This window comes from Trifolium pratense, linkage group LG6, assembly GCF_020283565.1.
Source record: "Trifolium pratense cultivar HEN17-A07 linkage group LG6, ARS_RC_1.1, whole genome shotgun sequence".
NCBI classification, from domain to species: domain Eukaryota; kingdom Viridiplantae; phylum Streptophyta; class Magnoliopsida; order Fabales; family Fabaceae; genus Trifolium; species Trifolium pratense.
The window spans coordinates 18,004,399-18,026,803 of record NC_060064.1 but is presented as its reverse complement, the minus strand read 5'-3'; the positions used below and the strand labels follow the sequence as shown (position 1 = coordinate 18,026,803).

Below are 22,405 nucleotides of genomic sequence, written 5' to 3'. Positions count from 1 at the left end.
GCAGCCATTGATTGGATTCGTGCTGACTGCACCGATGCAGATAAAAAAGTTGCTGCTGCGAAGTACTCACCAATAAAATAAAGTGTAGTTCATCCCCTTTTTTCTTCTTCATAACTCATAAGACCGTTTGCCTTTAGATTTGAAACTAGTTTTCATTCAATCATTGACTCTTTAAAAATACGTGATTATATCATAGACTACCACTTCGTTTAAATAATGGTGGACCATAGAATTTCTTAGTTAATTTGTGGTAAATCCAAAACTTCAGATTGTTCAGTTATTATGGAATTTGTCTAGCTAATATGTAACTAATTAACAATGAAATTTGATTATCTACCATCATGGACCATGGTTCACACTAGACATAGCCTTACCGAAATGAAACAAGTTTTCAATTCCACTATTGAAAACTACACATTTTGGTATCTCAAATTTTACATTTTCTAGGAAACATGAGATGAGACATATCTTCCTCATCATACAAATTTGCATTCATTAAATAGTGATTTGCCATAAAAATTACACTAGCAAGTTCCATAGTCTTTATCCAGTCTTCTTCCTTTTGAAATCTTGATGTATGTACGCAGGATTGTATGAATCTAACTTATCAAATTTGGCAATGCAATCTTTCATCCTTTTCAAAACTATTGGCATAGCAGAGCAATTGCTTGAGATCTTATCTTGTACTAGTTTTAGTTTCTCAGCAGCCTCTGGATCTTCTGGTTCAGATGAACTTTCCTCTCTAGAAATGTTTTGTTCTGAAGCACCTGTACAGTGTACAATTTAAATAAGCTCAACACATCACATCAAATATACATCTTGCTAGAGTTGAACAAGGTGTAACCCATATATAGAACAAATCCTAAACACCAAATGGCACAAGATCATTTCTGATATCGAAATAGTGAGTCACAGTAACAATAATAACATGCAATATGCAAACAGAAAAACAAATGCAAGTATTTTGATTAAAAAAAAGGTAGCAGGAAATATGAAAAAGACATCAGCGATAGAGGGAAGGGAATACAAAATAGGCTAAACATACAATTTGCCAAAATATAATCAGTCAAGTCTACAAATATTTTAAAAACAGAACTTGTTTTTTGTTTACACAAAAATATCCAAAATGCACTTTGAATTTCAAATAAGTTTGAACCATCACTACAACGACAACAATCAAAGTCTCTGCCAACTACATCGGGTCAACTATATGAATCAAATGGTGCTATAAGTAAGTTTGAACCACCACACTATAGTCACCATTAACATATGATGTCTAGTCTCCGTGAGCATAGCTTAGTTGGTTGGGACACCAACTTATTCACCATAAAAGATGAAATTCTAACAACTAGGCTCCTTGACCCCAAAAAAAAAATGAGCCTAGACTAGTTTTAGTTTGCAATAGAGAAAAATTCCAAATTGTATCTCCTCATCACTTGATAGAAATTGGTAGAATTTATATCTGATAGGTGCCGTAAGCTTAGCTCAGTTGGTAGGGAGTAGTGTTTAACCTAGTCTAGGACTAGCCACCTAAACTAGGCCTAATTGCTTGGGCCTTTGAACTTCTGCCTTACATACACCCTTTTAATAGGAGATCAGGTCTACTAACATCACTCAACTTAGACAGGTGGGTAGGTGAGAAATATTGCTTCAGAAAAAACAAAGGGCAAGAACATACTACTTAGGCATACAAGCTGATGCTGACAATATATAGAAGATTAAAATGATGACCAACAACATATCATTCAAATTATAACTGCTAAGTCAGTATCTTAAAGTTCTTTTCTGTTCAGTTCAAAACAAATTATAGCATCACATGCAGCATGCCACTGTAATTCTTTAATAACAAACAAAAAAATCCTATCTTTAACAACATACAGATCACCAAGACCAGAAAAGTATTTAGGGTTTTTGTTTTGCATGAAACCCAAAACATGCAAAAAAATCTTAGCTTTACCCACATACATACAGGATCACCAATTAACCAAGAAATACAACACAGAACAGCACAGCACAGTCACCTATTGGAGCAATTACAACACCGACCAACAAGCAGATTTAAGCAATCTCAAACAGGAATTGGATCAATGGCTAAGATTACTCAGTTTATTACACTAGAAAGGGAAAAGAAAACCCTAGAAAATAGGAAAGGGGTGAGTACCTGAATTGAGTTGTGGAAGAAAGGGTCGTTGGGAATTGAGAACAGAAAGGAATGTGGATTTGAGGTGATCCGGAAGAGTTGCTCGGTATTCTAGAATCTTCTGCCCCATTTCTTTCAAATGGAACTCTAACTTCTCTATCTCCGAATCCAAATCTTCTTCACATTCTTCCAGAGCCATATTCTGCGTTTTCTGTTTTCACGTTGACGAACAAGAAGGAGATTTGGATGTTTTGTCAGAGATTGCAAAGGTCAGGTCTTCCGTTTTGAATGAATGAAACTGAGAGAGAGACCGCTTTTGGTTTTGGGGGTTCGATTTGCTTTTCAAATTTGTTGCATACAGTATTTCAAACTCAAATATTGCATGGACCGGTGAATCTGAAATACCTCTGGAAATTTTAAAATTCGTCGAATATTTTCCCTTAAATTTTAAAATAAACAAATACATCTTCTTGAAATTTTAAAACCTCAATCAACATTAGACGGTCTATTTTTAAAACCTGAAATTTTACACCGTCTATTTTGATGACATGACAGTTAACTGCATATGTGATACCTGTCAACATTGCGTAATTGATTAGGATACACGTCATATCGGTAATTAAGTAAAATTTGCAAAATTAGACGGTTAATTGATTGAGAGAGAAGGGGGAGGGAGAGATAAAGAGAGAGGGATAGAGGGCGAAAAAGAGATGGTAAGAGAGAGAGAGTTACACAGAGATGGAAAGAGAGAGAGAACAATTGCAAAACAAAAACAACATATAAAACCTCTCGTTCAAGTTTCAACCGTTATAAAACCAACGCTAAGTTCATATTCCAATATCATAAAAATTAAATTAAAGTCAACAATCCAATAAAAAAGACACAAAAATGTCTAGAGATTTGCTTTTGTTACTCTGTTGGTTTCCAGGCGCGATCTACAAAATTATCAAAATATTCATGTCCGCTACTTAGGTAGCGGAATGAGTTCGTCACTTAGATAGTGGGTGTTAAAAAAAATTAGTTTTTTTTTTCCAATTTAGATCACACGCCCTACCAGATACCCTATTACGTTTTGCATCTGCTACTTAAGTAGCAGCATCCATCCGCTACTTAAGTAGCAGACTAATACCTTCCCTTGCATAATAGACTCCCGAGCCTGAAAATGATTGTGACGACTATCTTTCCATTCCTCAAGGGTTTTATCGATGTTTCCCTTTAAAAATAAATTTTTGGTGGCGACTCTGTAGTCATTTCGAGCATTAGTACGCTCAGACATTTTACACAGCGCGACAACTCTATAGCAATATTCCTCAAAATAGGCAGAATGCAAAATAGGCAATATTTTTCATATGCCCACACATTTGAACCCATCACCAACCGACTTTAAATTTGGGCACAATATTTCCTTATAAGCGGATGCGCCATAGACATCTCTCCATGAACCACTTTATGCAACAAATGACAAGGACATTTCGACTAATCATAATGTTCCCAATTTGGCCACAAGTCCCTCGTTGATGAGCATAACAATCTCTCTAAAGTACATTGAATGGATCATTACGTCTTATCAACGACAAGCTATTCAACCGTTTACACACAAAATGATAAAAACTAAACAAATTAAAATTACTAAAAAAAAGGTAGAGAAGAGAAGTGGGAGAGGTGTGAGAAAAGAGAAGGCCCTATTTATAGAAATTTTCTTGGCTCTTGATTGGCCGTGACCACACAAGTGGCCAATCAAAATTTAACTGATGCAAAAGAGGTCCTAACCACCGACTGGTCCGCTACTTAAGTAACAAACGGTGTCCGCAAGACATGTTACAGATGACATTTTCAAAATTTCTCATTTTTATAACATCCGCTACTTAAGTAATTCTCATGATTGAAATTCCATTTGTAAAACATTTGCATCATGAAAGCTAGTTTTTGAGGTGGTTTAACCCAAGAACATTCATGAAAATATTGATGTATTTGTATTATAGTAGCCATCGTTATTGAAAAAGGTGATGATTGCATCAATATAAGACAGGGCTGAGGAACAAGTTGAAGGCCTGTGTCACTGTGTGTTATGTAATTTCTGAAAGGAAAACAAGAAAGAGCTTTATATTCATGGAGGTGGTGGTGTGGGTGAGTGGAGAAGAGAGGTGGAAGTGAAAGAGGGAAGGAATGAGGTGGTTTTATTTTATAGATAAAGAAATTGGAGAATGAAAAAATTACAAAAATGGGACACCGTGTCTTTCAAAAGAACAAGGGAAAATAAAACAACGCCAACGGCATATACAACAGCAGCAACAGAGATTATTCTCGGACAGAATTTTGACAACTTTCGGAGCCAAAATTTTCCAGCATAAGAGAAAAGATGAAAGTGACGTGAAAGTTGAAACCATTGTATCTCATTCTATCCCGCTATATTTCTGTACATAATGGAACTTACAATCTGCTGTACATTTTTTTTTCTCACAATTATTTCCCTTTTCCCTACCTTTATTTTCTTCTGCCTTCTACTTTGTATATGTGAGGTAATCTTCATACTGCCAGTGTACTTTCAGAGACTTGGGTCTCATCTAAATCTAATGTATCTGGGGATTGAGATTTGGATTTGCTCATAATTCTAGTATATCCATAACCAAGAGAACTTCCACTTGCTTCACACAACTGCATAAACAGAACAAGAACAAAATACATAGATTCATTCATTCATTCATACATCTACTATACAAGAGAGATTTGAGCATTGCATGATTTTGAATTAGTTTGGAAGATCAAATCACTAATTTAATCTCTAAAATAATGGTGTGCTATCAGTTTAGCCCCTGATATTATTAGTATTTTAAAATAGTCCCTAAAATATAAATTTTCCAATCATATTAGTCATTTTGGATCAGTCAAATTAGACACCAAAATTGTCTAGCAATGACTAATGTGATTGAGAATTTTAATTTGGGGATCATTCAGAACTCTTTAGTTCCAGGAACAAAGTTGACAACACCATACTCAGGGACTAGATCTCCAGAATGCATACCTCTGTAAGCTCAGCTAGATGTCGGCATCTGAATTCATTTATTGTCGCTGAAATCTCTGATGCGGGGAGTTTAGCCTAAAGAAAGAAAAAATACTTTATAAAATTGAATGCCAACAATCTCCATGCATTAAATATTTATATAAGCTGGTATTAACCAAAACCTTTTCTTTGAATACTTTGATTCTGAGAAGGCCTACATTAAACATTACCTGACATTCATTTCCGTTCTTTCATATTTTTTATGAAAGTGCAGCATTTGTTGCTCAGTAAATTATTACACGGGAATTTTTCAGCTAATGTAACCAAGATTTCATCACAACAAGAAACGAAAATGATCTTTTATATCTTAATAATGTCATAATTAAATAAAAGTGTTAACATAAACATTATCAGAGACAGGAGATAAAAATATTTGCATGTGGCAATCAAAATCAACTCAGATTCTCTTCAGCTGTACAGCCCGTCCAGCCAAATACACACCATTGAATCCCATCATATCTTGATTTAGCGGCGAGATTTGGCTGCACTGGTTGCAGAGGATTCAGTTAGGATATTCAATGAAATTTGATTTACCTGAGCAAGTACAGCGGCTGCTAGTTGAAGACTTGGTTCCAAGGTCTCTGGTACCACCTGCAAATGACAGAAAATGCTACAGTAAGCATTCCACTAATTTGATATAGAAAAGCAAGAATTAAGAGCATGACTATTCCTACGGTTTTGGATTTGTCCCATAAGATAACTAAAACATGAATACTGGTAATGGGTATGACAATATTACCGCAGTAGCTCCGGCCTTTTCTAAATTCAATCCATGATCAACGTCATGGGCACGGACAAACGTCTTCACGTTAGGGAAGTACTTGCTAAGAGCCCAAACTGTTCTATAATTTGCTCCAGGAGTATCTAGTGTTATAGCTGCAGCACATGCCCTTTCAGCCCCGACCTTATGTAGGACCTAGTGATCCATTAAAAAGAAAATCAGGTAACAAGAAGTATGTGACACATGTACCTAAGTCATGACTCATGTGTACTACCTCTCGACTGCCAGCATCTCCAAAGTACACAGGGAGATCCAGGGCTCGCCCAACAGCCACTCTTTCACTGTTAATATTGGCAAATATGGATAGCAGGTTAATATTGGCAGATACAGAAAAGATAAGTATTGCAAAGTGTTGAAGATATGCATTTTAGACAAAAGAATGAGAAAAATAATAATCAGTTTGATTGAAAACTATCGATAATAACTTTTGATACAAAGGTTAAACACTACTCCCTATTTATAGTAGGGATACATAACCTCAATCCTAAATAAATAAGGAAAACTTAATAAACTAATCCCAAGAGATAATATAAGACACTCTTAATCTTAAAAGGATAGAAATCATTCGTCGATAAGAAAAATCACAAGAAAAGGATAGAAATTTCGATTAGAATGTTGTGTTACCTTCTCACATCTAGTGCAACAAATGGAATAAGTCGCTCAGAAAGAAGTTGTGCAATGATCTGAAAATAACATAGGTAAACTCCTGCACACTTGATGGAAACTAATTAATATAACAAAAATATAGAGAATATACCTGGCCAACTCGTCCAAATCCACAAATAATGATATGATCTTGCAGATCATCTGTCTGAAAAAGATGAAATCCAAAATTTCTGTTAGAGCTAGTTATTTGTTAATCTTGTTAGTTAGTTACAGTTACTTGCTTCTCAATAATTTGTGTAAATGCAGTGTATCACTTCATTTTAACATCAATTCATTATGTGAAACCACATTTAGAGTTCTACACTCAAATCTAATTCCTATAAAATATAACAGAAATATTTATCATTTCTCCGATTAAGAATTTTATTCTAAAACACTAGAACTATCGCTATAGAGTACAACAAGGTATTAGGGATTCATGGGACTTTATTAACTGACTTCATATTTACCACCTTAGTCGCAACTATACGCAACTACATTTAGACACAACAATATATAGTGGGGAAACATACTCTAGAAGTAACTCCTTTCAGAAGTTTTCCACTTGAGAACTCTTAAAGGCATTAAATTTTCTCAATCCAACCATCAAATTTAAAGCAACTATTGAGTAGATCAAGTACGCAAATTTTCATAATATTTCAAAAATTGTTTATTACTTCATCAAATAATTTCAATCCAATGAATAATATACTTTTAAAATACAAGTAAAACATCAATTTTAAGATGGTATATGTACGAATGTCCAATTCATCTAAAATTGGGTGTGCATAATCTTTAAGATAATACAACAGCATTTAACAGTTTAATTGATAAAATTTAATGTCTATGTACCGAGTGGAGTAATTTGATCTCTGAAAAGTGTGTGTATATATATATATATATATATATATATATATATTGAAAGGGAAAAAGAAAGAGAAAACAAGAGGCATATGGTGAAAACCGTGTGTATAAGAGCATCATGGACATTCTATTATATAGCCAATTCTACAATTAAGAGCATTAATTACAAAAGGAATATGTACTATGAAATATGCTATGCTAAGAATAATCTAGGATACTCTATCATATTAAATATCAACAATATATACACACACACACATAGTTTAAAGGATTAAAATTTAATGAAATTTATTCATCCAACCAATATTTCTTGAAACTCAAGAATAACTGAGCCAATCTTAAACTAATCTATCTATTATAGGAAAAGTCCTTCCTAATGACACGTGACAAAATTTCACACTTCTGTTACTCCTTTTTTCAGCTACATTTGTGCAATCTTGTACCAAATCTTTACTAATTTTTATGGACTACAAAGAAACCAATAGCAGATGCATCTTTGAGTCTTGACTTAGTTTTTCAGGAGATCAATGCATAAAATTTTGGGAATTTGAACTTAAGAAATATAACTAGCAAAGTAGGATTGGGATAGTTTAACTAAAATATTCTTCAGAATCAAGTGAACAAACCCCTGCTTCCTTGATATCAGTCTTAATACATACAACACAGTTTCATTTTACCTGCACTGCAAGACTTTTTTATTCCGATGAAACACAGGAAACAATCTACTTCTAAGAATGGTGGGGTTCAGTAGTTCACCCGTAGGAGAGCCCAGTTATGGACTCTATCATACATCTACTTTAGTAGTTCACTACTTCTAAGAATGGTGGGCTTCAGGGGTTCAGTAGTTCTCAAACAAGTGTGCTCAAAAAATCTTTTTTTATTTTGCTTTGACACACCTTAGACATTTTTTTGATTCATCTAGATACATCTACGAGGGTTATAAAGATGTGTCGAGGAGTTAAAGACATTAAATTTGATCATATCATTTTTAGCTTTTCAGTAGGAGTGGATCGATGAAGGATTATGACATCTTTGTTTAAAAAAAAAAATTAATGAAATAAATTGCTCAATTTAGATGTGTGTGTAATTTAGATCGTTTATAGATAAGTATTCATATAAGTATTCCCGGTGAGAAGTATTCATATTTTAATAAAATGATATAAGTATCGGTGTTATTGTCCTGTGTTTTTTATAGGCTTAACTACACATTTGGTCCCTTACGTTTATTTTAGGTTTCAATTTGGTTTCTTACTTTTAACAAGTATCAATTTGGTCCCTTACGTTTCCACCGTTTGCATTAGTTAGTCTTTTCCGTCAATTCGTTGACTAACTTCGTTTGTAATGTCCACATGGTTAACAGAAATGCACACATGGACACACTTATGTAATTAAAATTTTGTAAAATTCCACATAATATTGAGTTTAATAAAACAAAACATAAAATAGAAAAAATTGATTTTGTAAAGAACAACACACAATCGTCTTCTCCACCACCATCATCTTCTTCATCATATTTACTCAATCCTCTCTTCACCTTCAACAGAAAAAACACAAAGAACACCAACGAAAAATCCAGCAAATCATCATCTTCACCACCACCACCATCACCAGCTTCACCACATATCTACTCCATCCCTTTCACCTTTAACAATAAAAAACTACAAAGGACAAACTAAAGTTCCAGCAAGGGAACAACAACAAAACTATGAAATTGAGGCCACGTTTGTTTTAGATTGAAACTCCAAAATATCAAATCTTAAACCCAAACCTTTGCTCATCTCACCTGATCTAAAACCCATATTGAAACCCCAATCTACTAGATTGAAATGCCCAATCAACTTCCAAATCCCAAATCAAAATATTTTGTATCAAATCTGATTTCATTCTTTTTTTATCTCTGTTTCTTCTTAATCTTATGGTTTTGGAGTTTGTGATTTTCATGGTTTGGGTTTTAATTTATAAGTTTTGGTTTGAATTTGTTTGTTGGATTTTATTTCTGTTGGGTTGAGAGAGTTGAAGGAAGAGAGGTGAATGAAGAATGGCGATGAGTGAAGGAAGAGAGGATGACTAATGAGATTTTGGAGTAGATGAATGTTTGAAGGTTGTGTTTTTAGTTTGCAGATTTGCTTGAACATCATTTGCATTTCATAAAGCATTTAAAAATTATAAATATTTTTTTAATTAAGTGTTTACATGTGGCGCCTACATGTACAAAATAGGATGGCTATGTGTCCAAGTCGGCATTTCTGTTAGCCACGTGCAGGGACGGAGCCACTTGATAGGTTGTGTGGGCATGTGCCTTCACAAAGTTTTGAAAAAAAATTAAGTAGTATATAGAATAGGATACATATATATCTAGGTAACTATAATTTTTCATAAATGTGAACCAGACCACCCAAAAAAAAAAAACCCAACTCAACACAAGATAACAAGACCCTATATATATAGGTAACTATATATAGGTAACTATATATATATCTTGTTAAACGGTATCCCTTTATCCATTTGTTGTAAAAATTTGTCGCATCGTTACCCTTTCAAGTAATCTCCTCTAACATATTGTCGTTTTCATCAAAATATCCACCATGGTGAAAGTCAATGTTAATGGTCACGGTGCAACAAAGTAAGGAGGTTAACTAGAAGGGTAACAATACAACAAATTAGAAACTTAAAAGACCTATTTGTTACCTAAAAAACTTAAGGATCTAACTGTTACCTAAGAAACGTAAATGACATAACTTTTACAAACGTAAAACTTAAAGATCCTTGAATTTGTGTTAGTAATAGTGAAAACTCTATTGTTACAGAGAATTTTTTTAATTGATAATGAGAAAATTATCAACTATTTTAGAATATAAAACATGTAGAAAACAATTTATGATATATTAAGTTATAAACGGGGCTTAAAAAATGAAATGTTATTTACATATATATATTTTTTGGTACGTAATGTTATTTACATATTTAATTCGACAAATTTATATATAATGCCCCCACTATTCAAAAGTTCTGGCTCCGTCACTGGCCACGTGGGCATTACAAACGGAGTTAGTCAACCTAGTGACGGAAAGGACTAACTAAGCGTAATGTCAATAACGTGAGGGACCAAATTGATACTTTTTAAACATAAGGGACCAAATTGAAACCTAAAATAAACGTAAGGGACCAAATGTGTATTGTGTAGTTAAGCCTTTTTTATATTAGCAATGTCATTGTGTCTGTGTTGTGTCAGATGTTTGTGTCGGAATATATGCTTCATAGATTCTAAGGCTAAAAATTTATGACCACATGCAATTATCAAAGTTACTGGTCAGCTACTAAAGTAAGGAAATTTACCTCACTTTCTACAGGTAATAAACTTCTAACATCATGCTGCTCGAAACGGGAAGCAATAAACTGGCCTCCTGCAGCTAGCCATGGAGTGATGGCCATTGAAATGCCCACAACAAGAAACAGCAAAGAAGATAGCTGAGAAGACATTATGCCCTGCAGAAATGTCAATTAGCAAAAATTAATAGTTTTATTTTTACTGATTATCAAAGAAAATAAAACTTATCAGCTACTAATACACAAATAATTTTATATTTATCAACATACAAAGATGATTGATGATAAAAAAAAACTAAAGGCAACAAGAGATACAAACTTATATTTATATTTTATTTTATTTTTTTTTGAAAACTTGGTATCCGGCCTTAAGACCGACTAATCCAAGGGGGACCAATCCCATTTATATTTAATATATTAATTATTCTACACTTTCCAAGTAGCTAAGGTTCAGTATACAGCTAGGAGATTAAGTACAACTGCTCAACGTATCTTAGGAAGCTGTGGTCTTAATTACACCCTTGTAAACAACATATGTATTTATTACTATTGTAATTACCAACTCTAAATAAAACCTGGTGCTGGGTGCAAAGTAGAACTCTAAGCACATTCAGAAAAATTATTTCTTCCTATTTTTCACAAGAACATTATTTATCCATTTGTCAAACTAACTCTGTCAAAATAACTTATTTTACATTGATATAAAGATATAATTCAAAGTGTAATAGTAACGCACAGATTCTTGGTAAGGAAAACAGTATTCAAAAACAAAAACCTGATTAACAGCTTCACCAAAAGCCACAAATGCAAATTCTCCACCAGGAGCAAGAAGAAGACCAGCTCTTAAAGCTGAAATGAGGGAAATCCCAAAGATTCTACCCATCAAAGAAACTAAGATAGTCTTTCCGCATATTAAGAGTGTCAGTGTCCCCATGACGACTGGGAAGTTTGAAACAAAAAGTTTTGGATCGATTGACATTCCAACCTGAAAATTTGCAAAATATAATTGCTATTAATTACATAAATAACATATTGAAGGTGGCTTTTCCCCAGAAATAAAATAAACTATTGAAGTTGGCTTAATCTTTTAATCATCCTCGCGCGCTTAACAACCATGTTTGCAACAATAATACCTAGAATCCAAAGACAAATCAACAGGAAAACTCGATATTTTTTGCTCAATTCAACATAGTTGTTATATCAAGATTCTAGATTAAACCAATGAAGCACGGACACTCCTCGGATTAGGTGCTTCCCGGTGTGGACATGCGTCGGTGTCCAACACCGACACATATGATTACATTGAGTCATGTCATTTTCTCAAATTATTATCGATGTCGCAAGTCGTTACAGGTGTCCGTGTTTGTATCCGTGCTTCATAGAGATTAACAAATGTTTCAAACTGTGTAAAACCCTTCTTGCTTTAAAAAGTTTAGTTTTCTTTCTAATAATATAAAGGTTTATCTCCAACACAAATCCTAGTTAAGTGGGATTAAGTTCGGTTAATGTTGTTGGGGAGGTGTAAAGCTCAATTCATAACCGACCACAATCATCAACGCATGTATTGCTTTTGTGAGAGGATGAGTCCACAAGAAGCATTTAGACGTCATTCATTTTAGTACTAACAAATACTCTACTGAAATTCTTTTTTCAGTTGTTTTCCAACTAAAAGGTATCCTTAAATCTTAAATTTTGAATTCTTCGTCACAAAACCGTTGTCGAATCCAAAACTAACTTTATAAATTTTTCTGGAGCAGCTAGTTACTTTGTATGGACCCATTCAAAAGAAATAGTTTGATCACTAAAGTTTTCAACTTTATATAGTTTTTCACATTGAAGGATCTAACTTTGAATTTTTCATTTTGAAAGATAACTTCGTGGCATGAAATCCTGATCATAATCATTGAATATGAAAGCACAAAGGGCAGCTTAATCTTGAAAGGAAACAAGAAGATGGAGATGAACTGTAGTGTTTGCATTCAATGCAAGAAAGAAATTTTCTATCTGGTGAAAAAATGAAATATTATCCAGTGTACTGTTGTTGCATGAGGTTGTCCCAAAAGAGGACATATAGGACCAAATCAACTCTGCTCTTTGAACAAAACCTAAAATGCATCCTATCCCTTATCCAATGACTATGACTACCATATTGTAGTACACCAGCTATGTACTCCCAAAACATAAGTAATTTAAAACAATTTTTTTGTCTTGTCATTTGTTTTTTCCTTGGAATAAGTTTTATGGAAAAATGTAAAATCAATTTTAATTGGCAATTTGCTATGGAGAAAATGAGAGAGAGAGAGAGAGAGAGAGAGAGAACAAATTAAATGCAATTTAAATTTAATTTCACAGGAATAAGATCAAAATTATTATTTTTTCTTATAATTTCGGACAAGAAAAGTGAGCTTTTTTCCTTATAAATTTGGACAGAGGGAGTATTTAGTATCCAGCTACCCACCACTTCCCTTTTCATCTCTAATGTATGATTCCCACTTCCCTTTTCATCTCTAATGTATGATTCGTTAAGTGTTAAGTGGTCATTTCATTGCTTTTGAATATTTCTATAAGAATAATTCGCACTAGATAATTGACGAGATGGTTTTAAATTGCAGTTCTCTAATGGATGTTTGTCACATGAACAAATAAAATAAAACAATTAATAAATTTGTGAATTTTGATATTCAGCACCTACCGTCATAAAGAAGAGCCCCAAAAGAAGGCCACGATATGGTGCAATATCAGATTCAACCTGCAAGGAAAATTCAGTTTCTGCCAGTAGTAAACCAGCCAAAAATGCTCCCAGTGCCATTGAAAGTCCTGCCTGTTTAAAGAAAAAGGGAAAAAATGTTAAGCTCAGATTATGGATACAAAAATAATGAACTTAAACCCAATGTTCTGAACATCAAACCAGGTTATGGTTTAATGATCAAACACAAAGACACACACACACACAAAAATGCATATTTTTTGAAGGAAAAAAAATGCATATTATTGATTTATTATATTGTTATTCTATACAATTAAGATTTAATAGTAATGAAGTTTGTAAGAATATTAAAATTTCTTTTGAGAAAACGAATAAATATTTGTACAAAACAATGTGGGACTAAGTTAACTTCTAAAAATGTTTGGTAATTTCTTCAATGATTCAGTAGTTTTCAGAATAGTCGTTAAACCAATCAATCAAACCTTGGCTAGCCTTCTCATTTTCTAAAGTATTCTAAGATAATATTACCGAAGACATGAACAATTGCTTCTATAATGAACAAAAACACTAGAAGAAACTCTTCAGCCAGTCAAAAACCTAAAGAAAGGATGAAAAGGAAAGCAATATAATAATCATGTACCCTGGCGGTAAGAAGACTGGTCCCAAGAATAACAAGAAGTGTATTGGCTGAGAAGATTTCGGCATTTTGATTTTCAGCAACTTGCTTGTATATTGGCCGAAGAAGCTGCAAAGAAGAAGATGAAACTCAGTATACACAGCCCACACTATTCTGCAAATGAAGTATCACCATTGAAAGCCTTCCTATTGAATCCCGAAATAATATCACTTATCAATTGAACAAATGGTTGTTTATGATATATATGTTTTATCATTAGGATCCTGAATGGTTGCAGCATTCAATCCACTAACCCAAGGCACAAAAATTACATAGAAACTTCCATCAAGACCTCATATTTCAACCGTTATAAACAACTAGGTACGTTATTGCAACTGGTTGAATGGCCGGCCGCAGCATTCAATCCACTAACAAGGCACAAAATTTATCAAGAACTTCCATCAGGAGTCAGGCCCTAGTAGTTCGACCGTCATAAACAACTAGGTACATTATTTCAAATGGTCCGTAACTTCGGTCAAGCATGACTATAGTTGAAACTATAGAATTGATGGCCTAGCTTTATGCGCTATACACATGTGATTTGAAAAGCACTTGAAACAAATATTAGCAAGACAAAAATAAAATAGATATAGCGATTCATGAGGACAATAAAAAGTGATATTTCCTTTTCAAGTATAAAAAAGTAAGCGCCAGCTACAAGCCTAGGATTATGTAATAATAATTAGAAGTTGTAGTGATGAGACCTCGCATGTCAATTTTGAAAAAACTTACCAATCGTCCACCTGCAATTATGGCAGTAATGGCGACTGCTGCCTTAACAGCTGCCAGTCCAAGAGCTTCAGCAATGGCTTGAAAACCAACCTGAAAACAGAGACTGTCTCTTTTACAACGACAACCAAGCCTTATCCCACCAAGCCTAATGCATGGACAAACTAAAACATTGAATTTTTCATGTCATGAACTTTCTCAGTCCTCACCGAGGTTCGTGCAACTTGATCATATTCAAAACAGCTAAACCTCATGACAGCAATAGTCTACCTATGAGAAACAAGTATTTTACAACGGAGTGTCTAGAAAAACCTTACCCCTCCTTTGGAAGAATTTGGTGAAATAAGAGGTATGAGTATTAGCAAGACTACAACAGCCAAATCCTGAATAGAAACAAAGAGTAAAATAAATTTTGGGTCCAAATATTGCAATGCCAATTGAAGAAAGATATGAAAGGTATTCCGAGCTAATAAAAAACAGGTAAAATATGACATTTCAAATTCACACAACAATTGACCAGATAGAGCAACAGACCTAAAAAACACTATAGTAGGATAGCGCACACTGCGACTAAATAAAAACTGCTGATTAAATAATCAATATTATCTGCATATTAATGCTCAAACATTTTAAAAATAAAATACTCAAAATTCATGACACACACACGACTTAAGCAATACTTTCAGGGTGCAGAATGGCCCAACACCCCTCTCTGATCTAAGAAACAAAAAACCACACCCTCCCTTTCCCCCCAGCAGCCTACCCTTCTCGACCAATAAAATATTCCTTTCAGAAAAGTGTAGCAATCAAACCTCCTACTTTCAATTGCGGTAGACGCTGCTTCAGCAACCCCCAAAATCTAGAAACCACAACTCCTCCATTTTCTCTTATGTACTTGACACCATCTCTTGCCCACATGCAACCACATCTCCTCTTTCAATTGCTTCTGTTTCACCTTTACCCAGGATCCAAACTTCCTTCGTAGCTAATGCAGAAGATCTCACAGCAAACACTTCCACTTTTCTCACTCCACAATCATGCACTCACGGCCCAAAAGCATACAAAAAGTTGTGATTTCCATCGCAACAATAAAATGTGACACAAAGAACCCTAGATGCTAGCTGAGGCACCAAGGGGCAACACTACAAATAAAATCTGACACAAAGAACCCTAGATGCTAGCTGAAGCACCAAGGGGCAACACTATGACGGTGCCGCTATTGTACCCTATTAAAAAACTAGTACATCAAAAAATACTAAATAAAAAGCTTGATGGGCAGATATGTAAATGTGTACATCCATCTGTTCCAACATTCAACAGCAGATAAAGATTTTTAGTTTTGCAGTTTAATTCTTGAATCTTGATCAATATTAGGAAGACCCTTGTTTATCATGTGTCATGAACCAACTCTCTCATAACATGGTACTGGCAGAGAATCAGTATGCATGAAACATGATAGAGTATGCAAACGGCAAAGTGCAATGATATTGATATGATCACTCAAATAACCTCTCCTGCAACTATGTGAGATCCTGTTTAGCTTATCCATAAGGTACAGGCAATGGTATGGGGTATTGAAGCCAGTTATGTTTAGCTGATCCATCTTAGAATTGGGATTTGGGCCTAACTTAACCCTACAAAACCGGCTTATAAGGTGAGGATTGCCCTCACTTATAAACACACATTCAGGTCATCTCGCAACTGATGTGGGACTTCTTAACACACAAGAATTAAATTCTCTGTAAAATTTAGACATCATTTACCGATAAACTTTTTTCAGCATCCAATAAGATGGGTAAGATGCAAAATTACCTGAAAAAGTAAAACAGAAAATGTAGCTCGCCCATGCCGTGATGTGCTCTCGCCTCTTTCTTGCAACACCTGTAAAACAAGTTCACTGAAACTATTAAAGCATGGCAAACTCCCAGAAGAAGAAAAAAAAAATATAGATAGAACGTCCAGTGTCTTTTCCCATTTGATGACAAGACAACCTTCATTGCATATATAATATATTTACTCATCAAGAACTTTCGATAAAAAATGTTTATAAGATGTCCCCTAGCCATGAGATGGTGTCAAGTGAGGCAAAGGCCCCTAAGCTGAGATGAGCATTATATTTGACTTGACAGGTTTATAAAAGTTTACACACACGAATCTCTCAAGGAAAGAAAAATCAAATCATAAATTGGTTGGGTTTATAAGTTTTTCTTCCTTTAGTTACTTTATGTCTTGAGTTATGTTGTTGGGGTCTATTCCCTCACCGATAGTGTGACTTACCGCATTTCTCTCCTTTAGGATTGCAAGTAGTAAAGTAGTAGGTTTGTAAGATTTGCTGATCTTCCCAAGTAGTAGAGTAGTCATTATATTTGGCTTGGGGTGGTTTGTAAAATAGAGTTTTGGTGTGTTCTTTAGCATGGCTGCCTGAGGTTAATTAATAGATTTTGTGTGTGCGCGTGTGTGTGTGTGAGTGTGTGTGGTTAGATGAATTTGGGAGAGATTCTACTGAAACATTGGAAGTCTAATGACAAAATTATAAACACATTTTTAGCATAATTTTATTCTTAAGCTGGGCAGACTAAATGAGCATTGTTAATCTGGACATTGATTGCAATAAAATCAGGCCGTGACAAGAAACAGAAAGCAAGGATGTTAAACTGACTAGTGTGTGAAAGTATACCACAAAGTTGGAGATGAAATCCCCTTGAAAAAAGATTAATTAAAAGCACACAATGTTTTGGTTATTAACCTGCAGAACAACGGCAGTGGATGATAAAGCCAGGCCATTCCCGATGACTATAGCAGCAGGGCCAGGTAGGCCACAGATATAATGAGCCACCAAGCCAACAACTGCAGCAGTTGCTAAAACCTGCATTTGTTGTAGTCATACATGCTATGAATTGTCAAGTAATATATTACTAGAGTATAACAAAAAATAGCTTGAGGTGAACAATAATAACAAGGATGGAAGATGGAGGTTCCCAATCACCTGCGCAGAACCTAATCCAAAAACATATTTCTTCATAGAACTGAGCCTTTCAACAGAGAGCTAAAACAACAAAGCAGTTCAAATCTTCAATTTAACTCTTGATTAGTTGATAATGGTGATGTTCAAAGTTAAGGTAGAACAAGAACTTATAGGGAAACCCCACCTCCAGGCCAATATTGAATAAAAGGAAAACAACTCCAAACTCAGCTATTGCTTTAGTCGCATGAACATGACGAATGATAGAGAGACCATAAGGCCCAATCAAGATGCCAGCAGCCAAGTAACCAAGAACAGGACTACCTAAACATCATTGCAAGATGGAGAGCATAGCATCAGCACAATGAAATGTGAATGTAGGACAAGTAATTTTATTATGCATGGCTTTAAAAGAAATTTAACACATCCAGACAATGGTTAGAATCTTCAGACAAAAAAAGCAATTTACTATTTAAGTAAAGTAAAAAGTTTCCTTAAATTTAACAGTTTCATATTGTCATAACCATAGTTTTACAAACTCTGACCAAACAGGTCAGTCAGAAGAACAGGTAAACCATGAACCAATCCACGGGTAGGTCTGATAAGGGCACAGAAACTGTGATTGGAAACCATTCTGAACCGGCGAACCAATCAAACCATGCAAACTGAACAAGGTTTAATGAGGACCAAACAAAATTTTGGTGCCACTAAGCCAAACTATGTCTGTTGCTTAAATATCACATTACATTCTATATATGAAATCCTTCAAATGAAGGGAATTTTAAATTAATACTGTATTTATCTGTTGCTAAGATTGATTATAGAATATTATGTCTTATCAATATAAATGTATTGTATAGGTAGTGTATAATTATTATCTATTGTATTTATTTACATTTATTATACTCTTTCAATGATACTTCAATCATACAGATATGTGTATATGTATGTGTATGTGTATGTGTATGTGTATGTGTATGTGTATGTGTATGTGTATGTGTATGTGTATGTGTATGTGTATGTGTATGTGTATGTGTATGTGTATGTGTATGTGTATGTGTATGTGTATATGTGTATATGTGTATATGTGTATGTGTATGTGTATGTGTATGTGTAAAGTCATATGTTTATAGAATATATAGGCAAGTTTGAAACCCTCTTTGACCTTCACCAGGCCTCCAAACAATATAAAGCAACTCTATTCACCAGTTGACCAATCCAATTTTGAAAACATTGGTCATAACCCATTGTCAACAAGAAACAGGACCATGGGCCAAATAGAGTGGAGATAATCTATGCATCGAAGTTTCATTGAAGCAATTATGGAGTTTGGTGCCTAATCACATTCTCTCTAAAACATCTAGTCCTAGACAAGCAACTTTGTTAATACTATGATAGAATATGTTCAATTCAACACTCAGAAATCATGGTAACAAAGATACCTCCAGGGATTTTTTGAAATATTGGCACAAATATAACACTTGCAAGTAATAACCAGAGCATGTCAAAGAGGGAGGCTTCTTCCTCATTCACCTGGGATAAATATTTACAGTTAGATGAAATTTATAAAGTTGAGCATCAGATTAAAGGAAAAGAATGAAGAAAAGCAAACCTCCTGATGAGGTAACGACGCAATGATTTTCTTAATTTTCTTGGGGATTTTCTGGAGTTTTCTAAATAGAGGCTTTGCATTAGAAGAAAATTCTTCAGCACTGGTCACAATAACATCTGGCTGTTGAAGGAACTGAGCATTTTTCTCAGCCCTATTGGCATAGACAGCAGCTCTGAAATAAGTATTAAAAAAAAAACACATTATCGTGAATACTGGATATGTTCATTGTATAAAAACTTTAAAGATGAATTTACATGGCAAGAAGGCACAATATCGTCTCCTTTAAAAAAATTTGCTTGATATTCTGAATCATCTTTCCCGAAAATCTTAAAAAAATCATCCTAATATTTAAAAAGTTTGAAATAGATAACAATAAAAGAATAAGGCATAGGAAGGTTACACAGACCCTGCTCCCATTAACAATAACCCAAGAACTAGCTTGGGCAACTGCTTCTTTGCAGATAATATGAGGCCTTGGAAAACTGATGCTGGTGTGGACTCAGCCTCCTCTTCGGTAAAAGAAAAGAACGATGCAGAAAAGAATCGAGATGACTTTTTCGATAATGCTTTGGGAGCAAATGGTGAACTATCCTTAGTCAAATCTTTCTGTGTTTCCTGCTTTTTTGTTTGGATGGCATTCTCACTATCACTTATATAATCAGGCTGCGCTGTGTCTTCTGAAATTTGGATGGCTTTTTCAGATTCTGTTTCAGGTGATAACTTGGCAAGCAAAGATGCATCATCAATTGTGGCCAAATCTTTGTCTCTACTAACTGTGACATCATCAGAAAAACTTTCTACATTGTTCTCCTCCTCAGAAACAAGCACGACATCTTGTACTTGTATAGTTTCTACAGTGTCAGCATTCAAATTTGTAAAAGACTTATTAGCTCTCTGTAAAGCAATCTCAGCATCATTCACACGTTGTGTAGCCTCAAGTTCAAATGCAACAGCTTGCTCTGCTAAAAGCATTATGTTTGTAACATTCTCCTCAGCTTTCACTGCATCCAGCTGTGCCTTTTCAGCAATTTCTTGCAATTTGCTAGCTTCGTTTTGCAACTCTTCCTTTTTATTTTGCAAGCGCCTCAATTCTACCTCACAATTTGCCAAAGTTTCCTGGCATTCCTTTATATCTTCTTGTGCAACAAAAAGTGTGCTCTGCTTTTCTGTTAAGTCCTTACCGCCATCACTCTCATTAGAACCTTCATGTACTTCTTTTGCTGCCTCTAAAGACTCTATGACTACCTGGAGTCTTGCCTCGGCTAATGAAAGAGCCATTGTAGCATTTTGGACAGCCTCTTTGGCCTGATGTTCTTCATTTGCAACTTTTTGAATGGTGTCAAGGGTAGAATTAACATCATTCAAAGATCGGGCTGCTTCATCATGCAAAAAGATGGCAGTCTCTGATATTTTTTTAACCTTTTCCTCAAACATGGTACTATTTATTTGCGCAACTTCTAGCTCTTTCAAGGCCTTTTGCAATAGTTCTTTCAATTCATCCACACTTTGTTCCTCTACTCCTATTTCCTTCTCAGCCCTCCCTCCTTCTTCCACTGGAACATCCAATTCAACACTAGATATAGGTACCACCGCTGCATCCTCACCCGAACCTTCCACATAATCAACATTGCGGCCATTGCCATTAACATAAGCTAAAGAATCATTACCCTGGCATTTCAACCAAATGAATCTGGATCCCATAAGAAGTTTCTCATTCTTACATGACATACTTCTCTTTGTGTTCAAAACTTTAAACTCACCACCAGCAACCACTTTTGAATCATTCCAACAAGAAGAAACACAACTAACTTTGTTCTCCACACTAAAACGTGATCTCAAAACACTTTTGCCTAAAAATCCACAACCAAAACCTCTCCTATAGTCAAGAAAACCTACTTGACCTACATATTTTTGTCTATAACTAGTCTCCACGGCTCCGTGTAAAATTCTTGACTGTGGCAAACTACAACCTAAATCCATATTCATATTTCTCAACACTCAAAAAATTTCACCAATACCAATCAGCAATTCATCAAAAACCTAATGAAAAAAGAAAAAAAAAGTCAAATGTGCATATGAATTCATCCAAAGCAAAATAAGTCACAAAATTTGTAATACAGCAATAAGAAAACTAAAATCCGTGTGCGAATCTTTCAAGGATGAACAACTCAGATACAATAATATTTTCTAACGCATTCTCCATAACTAAGCAGCAATTAATCCAAAAATCGAGGCAAAAACAAATTCAAAATTAAAAAATTAAAAAAAATATTGATCAAACAAAATTTCAACATTCATTCATCAAAAACAAATAATTCACTGAGCTAAGTGAGAAAACGATATTGAAACAAATTCATAGATAATTGATCGAGAAATGTAGAGAGATAAAATACGAATTGGAGAATGAATCGACGTGGTGTTCGAAGTTCAGAGCTCAGTTCAACGAAATCTAAGAAAAAGTACAAAACGTAACTCGCAACTCGCCTAAGAAATGGAACAAGAACGCACCTAAGACGACTAGGCAGCGACAACGACGGAGTATCTTGGTGAGGCGGCGACTGCAATACACGACGGCGGTTAGCCGGTGAGTGAAGCTGCCGGCGTAGAGACGATACGAACGAGGACGACGGCGCTGCTTAATGCTACTATGCTCAGAAACTTTGCAAAATTCCAGCGTCACTTTTTCTTTTTTTTCTCTTTTCTTTTAGAACTAGCGAAACTCTGAAACAATTTTTTACATGTAATAATAATCAATTTCTTAAAAAAAAAATGTAATAATAAATTTAGTAGCTAAAAATTCCACTTAGAAATGCGGATAAGTTGAGTCTTTGGAGTTCGAACTTCGTCTTGCATAAAATATGCGATTTCCCTACTGAGTTAAGTTCACAATGAGATAAATAT

At 34.6% G+C, this 22,405-nt stretch overlaps 2 protein-coding genes across 2 annotated transcripts; both read right to left on the bottom strand.

Annotated features, from left to right (window-relative positions):
* Positions 1-370: 370 nt before the first annotated feature.
* On the bottom strand, positions 371-2,541 carry LOC123890542. Its single transcript, XM_045940179.1, has 2 exons — positions 2,162-2,541; positions 371-767 (listed from the first exon to the last, which is right to left on the bottom strand). The coding sequence occupies exons 1-2, from the start codon at positions 2,337-2,339 to the stop codon at positions 544-546; spliced, it is 402 nt and encodes a 133-aa protein (XP_045796135.1). The 5' UTR covers positions 2,340-2,541; the 3' UTR covers positions 371-543.
* A 1,961-nt stretch (positions 2,542-4,502) lies between these two features.
* On the bottom strand, positions 4,503-22,405 carry LOC123891303 (K(+) efflux antiporter 2, chloroplastic-like). Its single transcript, XM_045941140.1, has 21 exons — positions 22,013-22,405; positions 19,911-21,544; positions 19,505-19,676; positions 19,335-19,425; positions 18,080-18,216; positions 17,917-17,976; positions 17,677-17,796; positions 16,743-16,811; positions 15,248-15,313; positions 14,934-15,023; positions 14,166-14,270; positions 13,511-13,639; positions 11,594-11,803; positions 10,828-10,977; positions 6,740-6,793; positions 6,607-6,665; positions 6,197-6,263; positions 5,941-6,117; positions 5,736-5,792; positions 5,163-5,237; positions 4,503-4,795 (listed from the first exon to the last, which is right to left on the bottom strand). Exons 2-21 carry the CDS (start codon positions 21,488-21,490, stop codon positions 4,667-4,669), a joined length of 3,597 nt encoding a protein of 1,198 aa, XP_045797096.1. The 5' UTR covers positions 21,491-21,544; positions 22,013-22,405; the 3' UTR covers positions 4,503-4,666.